Source organism: Corvus cornix, chromosome 4 (assembly GCF_000738735.6).
Source record: "Corvus cornix cornix isolate S_Up_H32 chromosome 4, ASM73873v5, whole genome shotgun sequence".
NCBI classification, from domain to species: Eukaryota; Metazoa; Chordata; class Aves; order Passeriformes; family Corvidae; genus Corvus; species Corvus cornix.
In genome coordinates this window covers 60,748,909-60,769,401 of record NC_046334.1, presented here as the reverse complement: position 1 = coordinate 60,769,401, position 20,493 = coordinate 60,748,909, and the positions used below count along the sequence as shown (strand labels likewise).

General features: G+C 39.4%; 1 protein-coding gene across 2 annotated transcripts in view; it reads right to left on the bottom strand.

The window, feature by feature from the left end:
- The window catches only part of STK32B (serine/threonine kinase 32B), a 162,334-nt gene that overhangs the window by 29,793 nt on the left and 112,048 nt on the right, over positions 1-20,493 (bottom strand). For both annotated transcript variants that reach the window (XM_039551615.1, XM_039551614.1), the window contains exons 6-7: positions 13,569-13,658; positions 1,695-1,798 (exon numbers count right to left, since the gene is read on the bottom strand). In XM_039551615.1, the coding sequence (XP_039407549.1) occupies positions 1,695-1,798; positions 13,569-13,658 (194 nt within the window). The remainder of the gene's footprint in view (positions 1-1,694; positions 1,799-13,568; positions 13,659-20,493) is intronic.

Genomic DNA, 20,493 nt, shown 5'->3' with positions numbered 1-20,493 from the left:
TGTTGAGACAGCAACGTGCCTCGGGTTAAGCACATTTCCTCAACCCACTGCTACTTCTCTTGTCATCACTTGTCAGTTTAGGCCTTGTCTAGACTAGAAAAATTTAGAAAATATTCACCTTTTCCTTATCCATACAGTGGTGTGGGCTGCCAAGCCATCCTCTGGCTTGCTCAGCAGCCAAGAGCTGCTCTTCAGGAGAAAACAAGCAGCTGACTTGGTTGACTTGAGCAGGTACAGATGGCAATGTTTTTATTAAAAAAAAAACCAAACAAAAAAATTGATTCAGTCTCAACTTTGCTTTGTTTGTAGCCAGATTGACTTAGTCAGGAAAGACTGTATGGATCTTGGCAAATGGATATTAGTCTACGTAATTTTTCATTTATTAAAGTGAATTTGACACATTAAAGTGATCTTTTGTGATTAGTCTTGGGAGTTCAGCTTTCATTAACAATCATTCATTGTGCTCCTTTCTTGGAGACACTCAGTGGTGAAAGGGTTGTTATAAAACCATCAGGATGTTCTCTAAATTTACCGAAAGTGCAGCTAGAACTACCGTCTCTGACTAGGATTGAGGATGTATTATCCTTATCACTGCCAGACTTTAACTTCTCCATTCCAGAAAGAATGTCAGCCTAAAAACTGCCTGAGGTTTGAGAATTATGGTAGAGAAAAATTGATAATAATTGTTGGTTTGTTGTTTTTGTTAAGAAAGGTATTTAATATTCCTCTGCTTTGAGAGCTGAAACAGTCTTTGCATGGGAGAGATCTTTGTCAGGAGCATAACTTTTTCTATTTCTGTGAAAATACAAAACAGATTGGCCAAATTTTAGGCCTTTGAAAAATTAAATGCTGAAGCAACAATATGCAGACACTCTCAAATTAAGTCTTCCACCAAAAAGAGGGAATAACAATTATTCTTTATTTCTATTTTCCTTTTTCTGTCATCCTACATGAAATTGTGAGATCTTTGTGGGACGGATTGTCTGGCAAGACAAGGTAGCAGAACTGTGTTAGTGTCATAATATAAAAAATACTCCTTCCCTTTTAAAAAAGCATACTGCAATGCAATAAAATCCTCTTTCCAAAACAGGAATGAAAAATAATTTTAAAACCTTCAAACAGCTACTTTAGCTATGTCATCTGAAATAGTATCTAAATTAGTGTTTTCCATGGGGAATAGTAAATATTTAAGCAACTGACTGAAATCCTTAGAACCAAAATGGAAAAGAATTTTCCATTATCTTCTGTGATATTTGACCATGCTCAGGAAGATTTTTCATTAAGCTTATTCACATAATTGATTAGATAAGAAACAAATGCACTGGCAGATAAGCATTTTCTATAGCTGGGCCAAGCATCTTAGGATATTGCATTAAGTCTCTTATGGTATTAGCCAAGACAATCAAAGATAAAATAGAGTCTGAAGTAACTCCTATTTGAAAAAGAACACCATTGTTTGCAATTCAGCATTATAAAGAAGCCATTTAACATAAGGCTTTTCCTTAGCCAAACTGAGGCAAATTTTCATAATGTATTTGAGTGTGGGGTGAAACTTTCCCAAGAGTGTTTTCAGCTGGAAAAGAATCAGGACAGCATTCCTGACCTGGACCTCAAATTTTATCCTGAAGAGTGCACTCAGTGGCACTGCAAACTTGAGACTTTTGTCAGATAACAACAAACTCCATCATTCTTACCCAACCCCTCAGTAATTCATATGCTGTAATTCCTAGAGACCACCAGTCTACTGGGTATGAGTATCCTGGACCTCCATCCATAAAAGCCTGGAACACTTCGGGAGCTAAAACAGTAAATGAAATCAAACAAAAAAGCATTTCACTAAGGTTACACTACAGATATTATTTCACAGCTGAAAAATTATCAAGGACTCAACAAACTGGAATTAAATAGACCTGGAAGAACAGTATTTTCAGGATGTAGTTTCAGTGCCTTGTTTTACTGATAAAAAGCAACCTTCACCAGTCAGGGTATTTCAAAAGTCAGTAATTTCATATGTTAATTCTTACCTGATTAATTGAAGTTTTAAGCTATGTGAATAAAAATAAGTAATAAGAGGGGAATTCTTGATCTGAAGTGTGACTTAGAAAGTTTAAGGTAATGTAAACATTTTATGGGAAAAATATCTGCAAGTGAGGCGGTTCTTCCTGATTGATGGAGATGTTGAATATAGTAAATCTCATCCTTCTTCTCCATTTGGGTAGAACTAATCAGACAGGTTTAAAAGTATTCAACACAGGAAAATGGTACTTAGAAATCCTGACACTGATTTTATGATGTGAGAAACTGTGATGACTGCAAGAAAACCCACTGTCAATGAAGCAATGACTTCCATAAAAGTAACTTTTGTGGAGGAAAAGAAAAGGTATTTTCAAAACAAGGATCCACTTGTCTAATTTCAGGAAAAAACTTGTACTAAATAATGCTACTGTAGTCTCTTCAGAAAACCAGACATAAATAAGAGTGCATATGAAATGAAACGAAATGAAATGAAATTAAATTAAAACTCAGTCATGCTTTTCTAATGATTTAACAGCAGAATCTTAGTGCACTTTGTGAAAACAACACTTTCACTGGAGATTTTCTAAATAACATTGTCCCCAGCCATAACATCATGCTAGATTACAACTACCATGTGAGCCTCTTCCGGCCATGGTACCGAGTCTAATGTACCACACTACCCTCTGATTACCATGGCCTCACTTTGTGATGTGCACACTGCAGTGAATGATGTGCTCTGGTCACACTTACTTCTGACTGGCAGTTTGGGATTTCACTATTTAAGGCATTTAGAGAAGCACCTTTAATAAATGGAAAGGCATTCCTTTTAGAGGAGTTTTTGCAGTCCTTGCATTATGGATGGCAACCTAATAATTTACACCTCCAGACCTGACTTCAGAAAGTCTTCAAGAGCCAAATATAATAGAAGATTTCAGCATGGCAAAACTCTAATCTGTAGAATAAAAAGCAGTGAATGTATGAAAGTAGTCTTATACTCTTTGGCCAGCAGGACCATGTCTAAACACATTTGGTATGAGATCTGCAGGCACCTAAATAAACATTTTTGCTAGGATACATGTGTTTGGAGAATAGATGACCAGTGGATCTCTGTCAGAGTAAAACTTGTGCTGTGATCCAGTATGACATGAATCAACAATGCCATAAGAGTCATTACACTGAGTTAACTCTGTCTCACCTCCAGATGACATAGCTTCCCTTGGCATGCTATATCTTCATGTGTATTTCAGCTCTTGTTTGCATGCTGCTGGTGTGCAGGCACATTTTACAGGTGTGAAGTCTATCAGATAGGTCCTGAGAGTGTAAGCAGGACTCTTTTTATTACTTGAATGGATGGATGAACTTAAATTGCACATTAGGCACCAAACTTATATTTTGAATATCACCATAGGCACCTTGTAGTGAAGGTTTGCTTGATTTAGCCCCATTTGTTATGGTTTTTGCCCACCGTGCCTAGATGACGTACCATATTTCATTACAGAAAATAGCCTTTTGGCATTTTTACTGAGCTGTGTAGGTATAATATTGGTTTCACTATTTCTTTTATAGCTTTAACATTTTAATAATGAGACAGATCACTATCTGATTTCTGTGAGATAGAGGTGAAAGTACTTTATTGATGCAACCTGACATTGCCAGAATCATGCAGCTGTTTTGCTAATTTAGTGACTGAGCAATTGATTTACACTGTATTTTATTTTCTTGTTCTAGAAGTTTCAAGGTCAAATCATCCTACATTAAGCAGATCAGCAGAAAATGCTGTCTTTTGCCCTGGAGTTTTGAAGCTGCTCTCTTACCTTAAGCCGATGGCATTCTTAGGTCAGAATATGAGCAGTTAAGGTCCCAATTTTTAAAGCAGATAGCCCCGTTTGCCCACTTTAACATCATTATTTTCAGTCCACCTGGAATGCCTCCCTGCATTCCACCAGCTCCAGTGAAGCAGTTGTAAACACTCTCTTCCTGTGAGGTGGGGGACTGGCAGAGGGTGCAATATAATTTGCAGTATCCTATATACAGGTTTTTTCCCAGGGTGAAATCTCAACGATGTTGAAGCCAAAAGACCTTTCTCTAGTTTGACAAGGCTGTTAAATACCCATTTCACACTAATCTTGTGCTTAATGTGTCTAAAAGTTTTTCTGAATGGAGACATTAGGTGCGAACAAAGGGCTCCAGGCTGTGTGCAGACTTCGGGAGTTTGCCTGCTCATTCAGAGAAAGCATGATCTTACAGAAAGACAGCACACCCTCCAAATCATGGAATTAGCCAAGCTCTGAAGAACTAGAGCTGTGAAATACATGACATAACACTAGGTTTTGCTGTAAGAAATAACTGTGCCAGAAGAACCAATTCAGAGTGCAAATTGGCTAGGACAAAAGCAAATAAAAATTCTGAAAGGAGGGATGAAATTCTCATTGAATTTCTTTAACATTGTTACTTAAATAGGCTAGCTGTAATCTTTTAAAATTTGAACTTGATCCCAGGCTCATCTTGGACAGCCATCCTGCAGACTGCTCTGGGTAGATTCTTCCAATGGATGATCAGATTTGAGCTTGCCAGCTTGGAGCAAGGGCAACAGCTCTGATGTGTGCACCCTTTGTGAACATATCCTCTCTTGCCATAACAGACTTAGGATGAGAAGAATACTTCATCTTTTACCCCCATGCATCTACACAGGCAGAAGTATTCTGCCTTCGAGAGTGTGTCAACAAGAGTGAGAGTACCTGCAACAACAAGAGTTTCAGACCTTTTCCCTCTAGCAGTTTCTACTGAACAAAGGCTTTTCAGGAAAATAAATGGGTTTAATAATGGGTTTGATCCTGCAGTTTGTTTTGGCTGAGAGCTGTAGTTCCTATCACAGGCACTTAGGCAGAACGCAGTAGATGTTTGCATGGCAATAGCACGACTTTTAGATAGCGAAGCTAAATCAAGTAATAGAAAGTCTAGCATCAAGAGTGAATTCAAAGAAAAGTTGAGAAGTGTTGCAATTGGTAGATCCCACAGGTCCTCACAGCTTCCCCTGACCTAATTTCTTTCATATGATGGAGAACCACATATTCCTAGAGCTGCCTGAAGAATGACTCAACAGCAGGAACCTGGTCCAGCCTCACTGCTCACCCTTTGAGCAGAGCTGGGCTAGAGGCTCCTGGGGCCCCTGCTATCACAAGCCACCCCACAGTCCTGTGATCCTAATGAAGCTCAAGCAGCCAGCTCCTCACAGCACATCTGAGTGGGATGACAGAGGCATCTGAGGCCAGAAAGCCTCAACGAGGTCTTTACAGCTTCTTCCTCTTGGCAGTCATCATTAACTGCATGGGCTCTTCACCTCTGCTCAGACACCCAGAAAACCTGACGCCCAGAGTACGGGGAATTTCTAAAAGTATGCAATTCAGAAGTAATGCAGTCTTCTTGTTTGGGTTATTGCTTTTCATGGTTTGAGAAGTGTGATCTGACACCTTTCATGCAACTTTTTGAGAGAAAAGTTTCTTTGACAAAGAAAAACCCTTTAAATACCAGAGCCATTCCAAGCTGGGACATCTGTACTAATTTTAACAGAGTAAACAACAAAATCAGGAATGTGTCTGTGCCTTATATAACAATGAGTAATTGCACATCTTTAACTTTGGCAACTAGCCAAAGTTGTTTCTTTTCTGCATCTGTATTTTTCTCTTAATAATACACTTTCATGATTTTATTGTTTATCTGCTTTGCTTTCTTGAAAAATTACATAAACAAATCCACTTTTGTACTGTCTTGTGTGCTTCAGTGCATTTCTTGCAGTCCCCAATACAAATTTCCAGTCAAGATTTTTTTCCAACTAATAAATAAATAAATCCTCTTCAGAGATGTGTGTTCTGATGCTCTTGCACAGTATCTTTTTAGTAATACAATATTACTGCAGACTGTAGGAAGTAAATAAATGGTTATTTCTCTGTAAAATAAAACCATACTAGGGGACAACATATGAAAAAATTGAATGTGAAAGCAAATCTAGTGGGTCTGCACCCATCTCAGAAGCAATGGCTTATTGTGATAGCCTTACTCCTGTTCTGTAGGTTTGTGCAAAAGGGAGTAATTTCTGGCAAATCCATTAATGTACATAACTATCCACTGGAATTTTCATAGTAGTCTGCAATGTGAATTATGTAGATGATGCATCTCATACTGTATACATATTTTCCTAAAGATCTGTAACAAAAATAAAGTTATAAAAAAGAAAATGTCATGTAGCTGGTAGGTAATCATCTACCTTTATTTGTGGAAAGGTATTAGTATCTAACAATATGATTCATGAGCTTGAAATTAAAGAGAATATCAATGTAAATGCAAACAATGCTACACCAAATTTTCAGTATTCTTTCCTATTGTAGAAGTCCATTTTGTACAAAGAATAAAATGTTTTGAGTACGGTTTCTGAAAATCTGCTGAGTACTCATTGGTATCGCAACTTCATAAATTTTAAGTGCTTTGGATCTCTGAAATTCAGACTATGTTTAATTTGGTGCTAAAAGGTGAGTTTGAAAATGCTGACCATGATAAAATGATCAATTTGAGGTCTATCTCTTGATGTGGCTGGCAAAAAGAATAGCTGCTATTATTTCTGATGGAACATCTACATACTAACAAATCTGTCTATTTAAGCAATAACTTACTAGTCAGTCTTGCAAGATGGATTACTGTAAGGAGCTCACTGTCCATAAAAAGCTAAATGTTGCCAATGACAGCTGGTCATCAGTTCCTGCAAAATGCCCTGTGCCAGTGTTATCAATAGGAGAAACTGAAAATGAAACAAATAATTAAAGCCTAGTGGTTTTGTCTCTTTTTTTTTTGAATGATCCATTTCAGGTGGATATGTCCAAAACATTTCTTAAGAATGAAATCCCTGACATTGCTCATCCAGTTGTCTAGCTACAGCTCTCTGAAGTCTATTTGTATCTCAGCAGAGACCCTACTTGCCAGTAAGGGGAATCAGAGGTTTGTGGTTTACAGCAGGGGTTGCAAAGCAACACACTCTGCTGTAGTCATTGCAGCAAAACATATTTCAGTGGCGTGGCTTTGATTGCAATGCCCAAGATTTCAGATTAGAAAATACATTCCACTGTCATTAACTGCGATTCAGCATAATACCACACTGCCAGATATCATACTCCTTCCACGTTAGTCCCTGATCTTGGCAAAAAAATTATGTCTATAAGTATAAATTGATATATACATATACATACAATACACACAGCATAAGCAATATTTTGACTGACTAGCACAGGTCAAGCTGTTAAAATCTTAGATGTTTGCAAATTTTAAGTGTGTGAATGATGATGGATATAACACATTTATAGTTTTACCTTGCTGAATCAGGCTTAAGGCATGACAGATTGAGCTGAATAAAAAATGAACTTGACTTTTGGAATAATATTCCAAGAACCTTGAACTGAGATGTTTCAGTGAAATATTAATTGCTTTCTCAGCACTGTGATGAGAAAATAATAATTTTCACTTTCCCCTGAGAAGTAAATTCAGGGGTCAGTAATTTTTCTGGATCATGGTTTAAATAGAAAACAGAAATCGAGCTACAGTAATGACAAGTGATCTTCTATCCAGAGTAGAAGCTGTTTCTAGAGCAAAATGGAATAAAACAACTTCCCTCTCCCTAAATATAAATGTGGATTTGGTAAACTATCAATTTACCTCCTAGTGTTTACCTTCTCATGTGCTAAAAGGGTCTAAATTATAATGGTCAGCCTTCTGACTCAGAGCTTTAGACTAGTCAGCTGCTAACTTCTATTTTATAAGGCAAAATGCTGCTTAAAACCTGGCCATGCTGGGATGGCAATTTTCTACCGTGAGGTTTATACTTGTTAAAGCCATGTAACCGATTTTGCACCATTATTCACATTATACACCTCAATAGTTTTAATACTCATATTTAATGCAATTATTCAATCAAAGTAAATAACTTAGATACCATTACCTGAAAACAGACACGGCATTTAGAATGCCTTATCAGTTTTCCATATGGCTGTATAACCTCTCCTGCCCTTATTCAGCGTGCTATCCTCATACAACCCTCTGCTTTACTCAACCACTGAACAGAACTCACTTCCCAACCTTGCACAGAGAAGCCCTTAGTGGCTGAACATCCTGATCAGCCTCAGAGAAACCACCTCAAGTTGCTACCCCTGCTGAAAGCAAGCCCAACAGCAATGAGCATGTCATGGTCTCCCATTATTGAACATGAAATTATACACAAGCACCTTCATTACTCCATACAAAAGCTCACAGTGGATGCAGGGCCAGTTTTTCTAGCAATTTTTAGAAGGGATTTTGTCCAAAAATATCTGTTTGATGTTCCAGTGTATAGACAGCAGCTGCTCTGCCTAATACGGAAATTAGCTGATCTGCATAACTGGGGATTCACAGGACAGACTGTACCTGACACACCAGAAGGACTATTACATACTCCTGCCTCACATACTCCTCACAGGTTAGAAAATATCTTTACACCAGTTTATGCATGCAAAAACCTGGGGGGGCTGGCCTGACCAAAGAACAAGAGTTATCCAGTGGGCAGAAGGGCCCTGCTGGGGACTATTTGCCACCTCCACTGGACATCTGCTCCCCCTCAGATCTGCCTGCAGAGCTCCACAACACATCAGGCCCTTTCAGGCAGGTAATAAATAAATAAACAAACAAACAAATAAAAATCCCAACCCAAAACTACCTCTTGAACTCAGAGTGGGGTATTTATTAACTGAAATAGTCAAAGAAATGATTACATTAGTAGTTTTGCTGGAAGATCTGAAAGGATGGTAGGAAGTCAGAGAGCACAAAGAGGTGAAGAGCAGCTGGAGGTAGTAACTTCTTTCCTGACCTCCTGAGGTTCCTCAGCTGCTTATACTCCTACTCGTTAATGTCAGAGTGGAACCAAAACCTGAATGCCTGCTTGCAGCTCAGTGTGTAATCCCTTGAGCCAAGTAGCTCCTAGCATGAGCTGAAAATCCCATCAGTGTGGGGAATATTTATTTCAGCACCTCAAAGTCTCACATGGCCACTCTTGGTTCTTATCAGAACAAACAGGAGCCTCCCTTGCCATGCTGACATAGTGAGATTTCCCTGGGATCAAAAGGTCAGGTAATGCCATGAACACAGCAACTCTGCAGATGGGCAGTCAAACTCCTTGTAGGATAAAGGTAGGATTTTTAAAAACCTAAACACTGCCTTAACTGCATTCAAAATGCAATGAGCTGCAAAACAATATTTAATTTCAGAGCACTGCTTGAGTTCAAAGGAAGACCAAAGGTTGACCACTTTTGAAAACCCTACTCAAAATTTGCCCCTGCTGTATTTTAACCATCTGAGGAACAAATTTAGCCCTATGGGATATGTTTTTTTTTACATGAAAGGTTTATATCAGAACATCCACTGGCTTTCCTCTGAATCCAATAGTACTCCTACACAGTATTAATTAATAAATATGGATGACTCATACATTTTAGAAGTTCAGTGGACCAGTGTAAATCCACAATCCTCTGGTAATCTCAGGCATACAGTCATTCTTCACCACGACAGCAACTTATGAAAGGAGCTGTGAAAACCTGAGATAACAAGCCTGTAGGATAGGAGGAGGGTAGCTGAAACCTTTCACATAATTTATGACTGATTTTATTGACTTTGGATTTTTGTCAGGTGTATTTGTGTAATAAAATGTATTTTATTAGTTTGATTTGAGGTAAAGTCACAGTGCATCATTTGAATAACTTCAGTCTCTGCTGAGAAAAACATCAAAGACTCTACCTAGTCCCCCCAAACCCTCCTACCACTAAAACCAGAAACTCCAAAAAACCAAAACAAAAATAAGCAACAACAGCAACAAAACTACACAAAAAACCAAAAAATCCTTAACCCCCCAAAATATAACCTGTGAATGGCAAGTTTTTGCAGCACTCAGAAATAATACACAGATCCGTGGAAACTAATTATTCCAAAATATTTCAGTAAGGAGAAAGCATATGCTATAGGACTCAAACACCCAGTCCTCCAACGTGAGGAATAAACAAAAGTGACACCTGTCATGTTTTCTAGATGTGTTTTACTATTTAACTTCTGGGTTTGTAGCTGAGCAACCTGTTCCAGTGTAGAGGGCCATCACTGCAGATGGGTACCCAGCACAAAGCACATTCTTTCAGACACACAGGTTTTTCCTGCAGCCTTGTTCTTGAGGGAGCAACTTAAGAAATATCCTTTTTTCTTTTTTTTGTTTTTCACTCATAAAGATGGAAAAGTGTTGAAAGTAGCAAGGACTTACACAGGTGCTTCCAGTCAGGTGAACACACACTTCCCTTTCACACAAGAGGCCAAAGTAATATCCTTCTGCAGGAAGAAAGAGCCACAGCTGAATCGCCCAGCACAGGCTGCAGCCAAGGACCATGTCCTGCCCTGCACTGGCTTTCCTGGTCCACATCCCAGTGCAGAATGGAGAGGGTCCTGCACAAGTGCTCATGCTCATTGTTGGCAGCAGCTGTGCCTGCCAAAAGCCAGCCTGGTCTCAAAGGATATTTTGTGTTGTTTGCCAGGGTAGGATGACGGCCTGAAACCGTACGAGGTTTCAGAAAGCTATTCCTGCAATAAAGCCTTGACAACAGCTCCAGTCACAGGTGTTGCAGAAGGTTTGAGCAGTGAATTTGTGAAGGTAAAATCAGGCACGGGTGACACACAGGTTTCCCAAATCAGCTGAAGGCACACATTGCCTTCCACAGTCACAGCCACCTGAGTCTGTTGGCCTTGTTCCTTTCACATAAACTGCTGTCGCTGTCTTTGTTTCTGCATGTGGCAGGTATTTCAGTTGTCTGAGTGAACTGGCTGGGAAGGGGGGGACACAGAAATTGACAGGGTTTCTAGAGAAACATTCAGGTTCGGGTATAGTGCATTCTGCATAAACATTTAATAAGTAGGGAAAGAGGCAGGGAATATTTCAGGCTGAGAAAGACTTAGGGGCTAAAAGGCTAATGTGAAGTGGGATTAAGCAAAAGCTGCAGGAGCTGACTCACACCATGCTTAGCATTACAAGATAGGCATCTTAATCAGAACAGCTAGGGCATTTTTACAACACAATATCAATTCACTCTGGTTTTTTTCCTGGAAACCATTTTTATTCTGTCATGCTGCATGTGAACAAATCACTCCCTAGGAATTTCTTAGCCTATTTCAATCAGATTTCAAAGAGGAACAGAGGCTTTAGAGATAACATTTTTCTGTTTATTTCCTTAAATGGGCCATAGGAAGAAGTGAGAAATCCTATAAGGGCCTCTGCTAAGGGAAAGGTTGGAGAGTGCCCTCATATCTGATTAAACATAACAGGATCCACATGAGAGTAAGATTTTATAAACCTTAAAGAGGGGGGGAAAGCTTTCATCACATCTCATACTGTCATCATTGTGAAAATCAGCATAGCATAAGGCATATCTCACAGAAACTGCTAAGTTTCCTTGGTTCTGGTACTCAGCAAGTACCATGCTTGAAGGTGACTTTGGCTTGTTACACCAAGCTTCAAATGTGGTTTGAATTCCTGGTAATAAAATCTTACCACCAACCATAGAGCCAACCTCCCTAGCTCTGTTTATTTCTATTTTTCTCTTAGTCTAAATGTCTCAGGAGAAGCCACATGGAAAGCCTTTGATACAGCCTTACAACCAGAAATCACTGCAACTGAAAAGTCCTTGTAGAATTTCAGTAAAGTTACAATTCTTCACAAAATAAAAGGTGTAAACTAAAAGAGGAAAGCAGCACCAATGAATGTCTGACCATATCTGTCACACAGCTAATATTTGGTTTGTTGAAGCCTTGATATCCAAACTGTGCCACAGAGAATCCTTACCCATCGCTTTTCATCTGAAATAGAGGATTTTTACAGCTCTGAAATATTTTCTGTCTTTTTATAGCTCCAAATCAAAACAAGGATGGCTCTTCTGTCTCCTTCTGAATGGCAAAGACTGCACTTGTGGCTTTTGCAGCATCTTTGTATTTCCAAGAGGTGAGGAAGGCACACTGAAGAGAAAGTCAGCTGCTGGATGGTATGACAGCCTTCATAAAGGAAAGGAGAGCATTTTTTGGTACTGTTTCTTCTTGTGTGGTTGTTGGATATGGTGGAGATCTGATGTGTGGGGAAGAAGCCTCAGGAGTAGAACAGCTACATGAGCTGAAGAGAACCGAGACCAGACCCATTGGTGTGAAAAGGTAAAATCTTTTCCCTATCTCCCATCTTTCCCTTGACCTCCTAATGCTCTATATCCCATGCCTGTGCTGTGCTGCTCATTTAATCTAAGCAGAGTCACTGAACTAGCCTGTCAGGGGCAACAGACTCCAGCTCCTGCTAACTGTTGATTCACAACAAAAAATGTATCATATGTGAAAAAATCTACTCTCATCCACTGCCTGGGACTGCTCTGCCACAGTCCCACAGCTAGTGTGGAGGCACCCTGCAGATGCCTGCCTCCTTCATGTGCAGGGTAGTACAGTGCTCTTTGTGCTGTGAAAAACATCAGTGTCAATTCCTATTTCTTGAGCACATGCTTTTACTCCTATGCTAAAATGCAGAGGTGTGGCAACACAGTGGCCTCTGGTTCCCCAAATGGCAGTTTCAGAACATGATAATTTACCAATATTTCACCACTGCACATGGTTAGGTGTGCTCTGAGCACGTCTGCTAAAGACTCTTGGAGATACACCTGTCTCTTAGTATATGGTTTCCTGAATCTAAATACATTTAGTCTTAAGCTAGTCATCTGCCCAAGCAATGACAATTACATATACAGAAAAAACTAAAACAGCAGATATGTATAAAGCCACAAATAGGACAAATCACACATACACTTAGTCATGGAAGCTAGCCTAACTTTGGTGGGACAAACGACCTTCAGGAGATGCCTTCTATCCTTCAGCTTCAGGGAAAGTTTGAGTTTACCTTTTTGACACATGAAGACAGATAAACAGAATTTTACTCTCCCAGCCTTCAATCAATCATATATTTTAAATATATTATTACAATATATAACATGGCCCTAAAAGCCATAGGGCAAGAACTTCAGCAATTAGTTACAAAGAACTCTAATTTTAAACAGACACCTTTCTGAGGAACTCAACATAGGAAAGCAATTAAGGATGTGCCTAAATACTTTTAAATGACATTAGGTGTTCTCTGCTAGGTCATAGCCACAGTGGTGCAAATATACAATATATTCTTGTCTCAAGATGTGGGGATTTACAGAAAGTAACACGGCTGAAATTCTCCTGAATTTGAATTCACAAAACCAAACAGAACCTGACTAGAAGCAGTGTAGAGATCAAGCTCCTCTTTAAAATTAGCATCCAAACTACATCCTCTATCTCCCAAGTTTTGCACTGCTAACACACGTATATCTTGTCAAAAAAAGAAGTTGATCTCATCTACTTTATGCTTTTACAACTTAAAATCATTTTGCTATACCATTAGTAATCCTTAATCTGTCAATTTTCCTACATTTTTAAATGTCTTGAGAACTTACCCATATAGGGTTTTGTGCCAGCCATAGAAGAAGCTTTTTCTGAGCCTTTCACTATGGTTGCTATGTTAAAGTCGGTGATATGAACATGTCCTGCAATTACATAAAGTAAAAACAGAAGTTAAAATAGCACATAATACAAATAGTTCTCTCTTTATCTAACATTTAAATAAGGGAAAGAAACAAATTTGGAAAGATCCGTAACATTAATAGAAACAATATTAAACGTTACTCTTAACTAGAAAAAATCAAATTGGAAGTAAAGTGGTGAAATACTCTTTTTATGTGGTTGCACCCCACTACCTGTTTGCAGTGCTGAACTGTTTTTGCTGATCACTCCTGAATCCTGCCCTGCCATGAACAAAGTGGGCCCACAAGAACCTCACGAAGTTCAGCAAGTCCAAGTGTAAGCTACTGCACCTGGGTGGGGGCAATCTCAGACATGAGCACAGACTTGGAGATAACTCATTAAGAGCAGCCCTGCGGGAAAGAACTTGGGGGTTCTTGTGGATGAAAAGCTGGACATGCCAGAGCAGTGTGCATTTGCAGCCAAGCCTGTTCTGGGCTGCATCAAAAGAGGCACAGCCAGCAGGCTGAGGGAGGTGATTACTCCCCTCTCTGCTCTGCCCTCATGAGACCCCACCTGGAGTGCTGTGAGACACTGGCACAGGTTGTCCAGGGAGGTTGTGGATGCCCCATCCCTGGCAGTGTTCAAGGCCAGGTTGGATGGGGCTCTGACCAACCTGGTCTAATGGAAGGTGTCCCTGCCCATGGCATGTAGGTTGGAACAAGATGATCTTGAAGGTCCCTTCCAACCTCAGCCATTCTGTTTATTCTATGATTCTCTCTGTATTCTCAGAACAGTAAGTAACATGCAGAAGCAGAATGTGAAGCTATGTGCAAAATTTGCCTCTCCCTCTCCTCACATCTCAGGTACTTGCAGCACTGTCTACAATTGCATCCACTACATGTTACCATCAGCCTGACTTTTTCTGTCTTCTCAGGGCAAAGAGAGAGTGAGAAGAAATTTTTTTATCACACAGTAACTATAAAATTAGATCCATAGTAGCAGAAGATGTGTATGTAACAGGAGCAGGTCCCAAATGCTCACTCATTTGACAGCAGGTGACAAGATGAACAGTAAGTGGCAGAAGTCAGCCTGAGAATGTGCTACCTGACCAGCCAGACAGATGATTTAAACTGAACTAATCAGGCTGGATGGCCCAAACCTTCTATTACTTTTTTCCTATTACTTTTTTTCCTGGGATAGTTTATTATAAGCATAGGTTCAATTACTCCACCACAGTGAAGTAATAGTTGTTAACCCTGGTTTGTCATAGGCAGGTAAACTGAATAGAAATCCAGTTTGAAAATCTGCAGTTTTAATTTGTCAAGTCTTCTGGTAGGTTTTGCATCTTTGCTCAAGGACTAGTGTTGTGGAGTGATGCGGATACTGTCCTCTCTGTGATTACATCTGGCAATGCCATGGAGGACAGGGGTGTGTACTCCATTTCCCAGCTGAGCTCTGCACTCAGATCAGGATTAATACATCATGTGTTGAACTAGACTCCTGAGTGACAAATTTGTGTGGGTTTTTTTTATCAAGGTCTCAGTCTCGTTCAACCCACAGAATGGATCAGGGTTTGGGCATGATGCAGTTGTTAAGTGAGGGAGGCTTTTATCAGACGAAAAGATTGTAACAAATGACTGATGGATGTTACCCTGGTGCCTGATGGAGGAAGAGCAGTCTCAACAAAATGTCATGCTGCTCCAACAATCTAACCTAGATCCTGCTCAAAGTCCACAGGAAATGTATCTGCCAACCTCTAACTGTGAAGCTATGCATGTGTGAACTGAAATTCTCAGAGGACCCTGATTTGGCCAGATCTGAGCTGACTTTGAATTGGAAAAGGAAGAAGACACTTCTCACTGCTAAACTTAAAGCTGCTTCTCCAAATGGGAGACACAATAGAAGTTTTCAATGAAACGGTTTGCATGTTTTTCCACAATTTTTTTGAAAAACCTGCTTGCATTTTATTGACACTTTTTTCCTAAGATGCCCAGACCAGGAAGTCCTCTACACATGGCAGAGAAAAACTGTGAGCCAGTGAAAGCCATCTCTTTACAAGATGTGGAAAATGTTAGGCTGCCATAACGAGAATTAGTGTTCACAGCCCAGCTTGACATACCAATTGGAAGGTGGTATTCCTACTTCCTGGTGGCTGGAATGTAGCATATTTGCAGTTTATTTCCACCATCACAAAACACTGTGGCAGAATGTTTTTGAAAATTATAACTGAAAAATATAAATCCACCTCATGGCAGTAGTTTAAAGCAATTCTGTGTATACTATAGAATGAATAGTTGTAAGGACCTTAGTAGACTAATGCTTTCTCTTTTTTTAACAAATAATATAAATAGAAATATAAATATAGCTCTGTCACTTAAATGACAGCATTGTAAGTGACACTCCCTATTATTAGATTGTTGGAGCAGCATGATATTTTGTTGAGACTGCTCTTCCTCCATCAGCTAGCATCACTGCCCATTGCAAAACATCTATTGCATAATATCTGTTCACACTGAGCCAAATAGGTGATTTGCAATGAAAATGGGATTGTTTTCTCTCCCTTTTATTAGATTTTTTTCATTTAACAAAACCAAAATAGCACACATGAAGTGTTGTATACATTGTGGGGGATTTTATTAAAAAATGCCTTTCTGGAAGGTAAGGGGTGGATTGGGAAGGTAGGTTCCCTATAGTTCCTCTGCATCCTGCTGCCCATACAGCAACAGGCAGCTCCTGTACACGAGATAGGGCACAGTTTACTGCTGGAAAAGCTGCCCTTTTGCTTTTCCCCGTAACAGGGCCACTCCACAACTCTCAGGCTGTCTGCAGGCTGCCTTTGCCTGGTGCTTGAGGGGCTGCTAATTGGTGCTGGAGGGAAAGGAAGGTGCTCTGCAGGCAGAGGAGGCAGCTGGTGGGAGCTGGGGGCAGGGAGAGTGGCTGTGTGTGGGACAGGGGCAGAGCAGGGGTGACTTCCCTGTGCCTGTGGGCAGTGGAGGAGGGCTGGAGAGAGGTCGAGGTGGAGCTCTGCCTGCCTGTGCATACCACTGAATGACCTCAACTCTTGTAAGCCTAAGGACTTTGGGGTTTTGGTTTTGGCAGTTTTTGGTTTGGTTTGGTTTGGCTTTTTAAGGTTTTCATTCCTGGTGTGAATATTTCAAGAGACAATTAGATCCCAGTTCTCTATAGCAGTCTTTCTAATCAACCTCTAAGACAAGTTTCTACTGAAACTCTTGCATGTAGGAAAAGGGAAAGTTGCTATTGCTGCAGTGAATATGCTGGGATTCCACCTACTTCATACTGTTTGCAAAATTTCTGTTCGTGAGGAGTTTTTCCCATCTGAGCTTCACACCTTGTAGTTGATCTCCCTTTCTGGATATGATTGTGAACAACTAAATGTCAAAACCAAGTCTGTACCCTGGTATAATATTGAACTAAGCAGAATGTCAGTGTCACTTGAATTTAGCTCTTATGAACAGTGAAGCAGAGCAGTGCACAACAGATTCAGCAGACCTAAATAATTTCAAGTATTCCAGGGAAAGAGCTCATTGCTTAATTCTTGGAGCTGCATGACCCCGCACATAATAAGATGGTGGTAGAAAAAGCAAATGACCGCATTCCTTTGACTCTCTGCAGAGTGGCTTCTTCAAATAACATCAGACTGCAGATTTCACATACACCAACATATACATTTGAAGAAGAAATTATCTCAGTGGAAATTGTTTCAAAATTATATTGCTTCAGTCAGCTTCCATTTAAAGCTTTAACTACCCACAGAACCGTGTATGACTTTGGAAAGCTTTATGCAATGTGACTTTTATGTCTCACTTTTCAACGTGGCCTGAAATTACAGTTTCTGAGGTAAACAGCAAATGATCTGTATTTACATTTAATTTTTGAGCAAATCATAATGACAATTAGAGCAAGTCCCGAAAGTTGGCTGGGGCTAGCTGACTAACATTCAGCAGAGGAAGATGTACGTGACTTCAAACCTCACTGAATTTTTCAGAGTCGGAACCGAAGTGGTGAATGTGATGTCAGAGAGAAGAAATATTATACTGGAGTTAATGCCATCAACTCAGCATGCACCAGAGCTGATTGTAAATCTCAGAACTGTAACATTTTGAAGTACAGTCAAATCTGATTTGCTCCCAGAAAGTCGAACCCCATGAAGAATTTAAAAAGCCTCTCTGGGTTCATCTGTACTATGTATGAGAGCCTAAGCTTGTACCCACCTGAACTTGGCATGACTTGGCAGTCTGAAACTTATCATCAGGGAGATTGGTAGAAATTGCATGACTGTATATGGGTTCAGCAGAGCTGTGCATTTCAAAAAGTTAGGCTGTTGAATGGCCATGTAGGCATGTAAAATTTCAGATACACTTTCAAAGTCTAGACAGCTCCAGGTGGATGAATTATGCTGGAATCTTTTGTCTTCTTAATCAGCACTGGAGGGTTAAACAAGATTTAGTCCTTGCAAAGTGTCTCACAGACATCAGCATACAGCAATAATATTGTCAGTTTTGCTATTCAAAAGTCAATACTGGGATTCCAATTATTTATTTGTGGGTAGGTTTTTTCATCCCATTTTTGGTTTTAATGCCAGGATTGCCCATTGGCTACATCTTTCAGTTTTGCTGAGAGTTTTCAAATAAGAGCTGAAATGTATTCAAGGAAATAGAGTTTTAAGGAAAACTTTGATGATACACAAATATAATAATATATAATAAGGCACAAATGAATGCCAGTTTCAATTAATTTTGCTCACTCATAAGTGAAATGATTTTACTGAGTAAAATTGTCACAAACAGATGCAAAAATCTAACAAACCCCCAAAACCTCATAACATGTAAATAGCCCTGTTAAGTATAACAGTGAAATATTAGATCTGTGATTTCAGTATGGAGAACCATCGGGTAACAGTTTCAAGACTAGAAATAGTAATAATTTGGTGAAATTAGCAGGTAGCACCTTCAAAAAATAACAAGGAGGTAGTGAGTCTTCACATAATCTATCTTTAAACTAAGGACCCAAACACAAGATGTTAAGGGTGCTAAAAGTTCTCTCCACTCAAGGAAGCACCAGAAAAGATCTTGGAAAAGGTCAACAAAAGCTCTTAAATGTGTGGAAACCATGATCCAGGAAACACCTCAGTCACAAAAAACTGGAGGTTAGGTGAGTACATGGGGAAAGTACCACAAAAAATAGTCTCTTTATATCCTGCTCTGTCATTCACTTTTTGGAGACTCCTGGAGATAAGAAGCTCAATTAGACAGGTCTTTGATCCACCATGGTTGCTCTTCTGCCCTGAAACAGGAAGCCTGCATATCTGTAACTCTATCTATGGCAAGAGAGAGAGGGGCAAAACATCTCCCTAATAGGGAGACATTAAAAACACTGAGGGTCTTTTGCTGATAGGAGGGTGCTGAAGGAGTTTTTGAATATCTTGAATATTGTGATTGTAAGTTATAATTCATCAAATCCTGGAATTCTAAATGTTTGGATTTTTTTTTTTTTAAGAATAATACTTTCAAACATATTAAAGAAAACACTTTTCTTTCATGAAGGATGGTGAACTTCTACAAATTGTTGCTCCAGGAGGGTGTAGAGGCTAGTATCAGCTGCAGCTTCAAAGAGGCAGCAAACAAACTCATTAACAAGAATTCCTTCATATTCTAAATGGAATATGAAAAGATGCTGTAATATCCCACCACAAAAAAATTGTGGGTGATAGGCAGCACTGAAGCATTTGGTGCCCAGGTGGCAAAAGGCATGTTCCACAAATAATGTTTCCTCTTGCTACCAGTTGCAATAAAATGCTGGCCAAGGTCTTGGATCTCACCTAGCAGGGAGTTCTTCCTCAGTAAACCAAGCAAGGATCTTGCTGCATCTCATGAAATGATGTTGTGGAAAACTTGCCTGAGAGGAATTCCAATCCTTGCAGATTTTTTGTAAACAGATTTTAATGATGGTGTGGTCACTTAGTACAAGGCTAAGCCTGGATGCAAAAGTGGAGCTTGTAATTTTTGCAGAACCAGCAGAGATGTTAATTTCAATGGTGCTACCAAATACCTACAGAAATAATGTTATCATCCTTTTAAAAAGTCAGTTTACTCATCTGTTTGCCACTGCTTGTTTTTCTGCACTTAGAAAATTCTATGTCTCTTTAGACGTCATAGTTAATAGATCATGCAAACTTTTAAAGTTACCTTTAATTTCTTTGGTATTTCAGAAAAAAATACAACATGGACCAGACTTAGCAGATTCCAGATCTAAATGTTGTCACTTCAGTTATATTGTTCTAAACCATTAAAATGAAAGGAGTAGAAGAGGAAGCAGAATTCTGCCATTAAGAGAATTCTATAATGCTTTTCTCTGTACGATACAATAGTAGTAGTTCTCCTGGAACACTAGGTAGTCCCTTCAGCAGTCACTGGAATAATTCTGTTTCAGATGTTTGTTAGCAGAACAGAGCACTACTACTAAATTTAGAGATTAATGTTAGTCATAAAAGGAAGAGCTTTCTGCGAAAGCTGAGAAGGAAACATAAAAAAAAAGAGCTTTATTGAGTGAATTAATTTCCTTAGAGGATCTGATTCTGATTCAGAGAATGAACCCTGAAACCATCCCTACCTTCTCTCCTCAGAGACAGGATGTGGAATCTCTCCAGGACACCATACAATCATTCTCTGATAGGGGCTGAACACTGTTTTAAACTGCCAGTTATCCCATTCTCATGTGCCACTATGCTTTTCATGATCATCAAACATTTATTTCCACTGATGCATCAGAACCTGTGCTCAGCAGTGCTGAGATGTGGCTTTGATGAAAAACATATGGAAAAATTCAGACTTCCTCTGC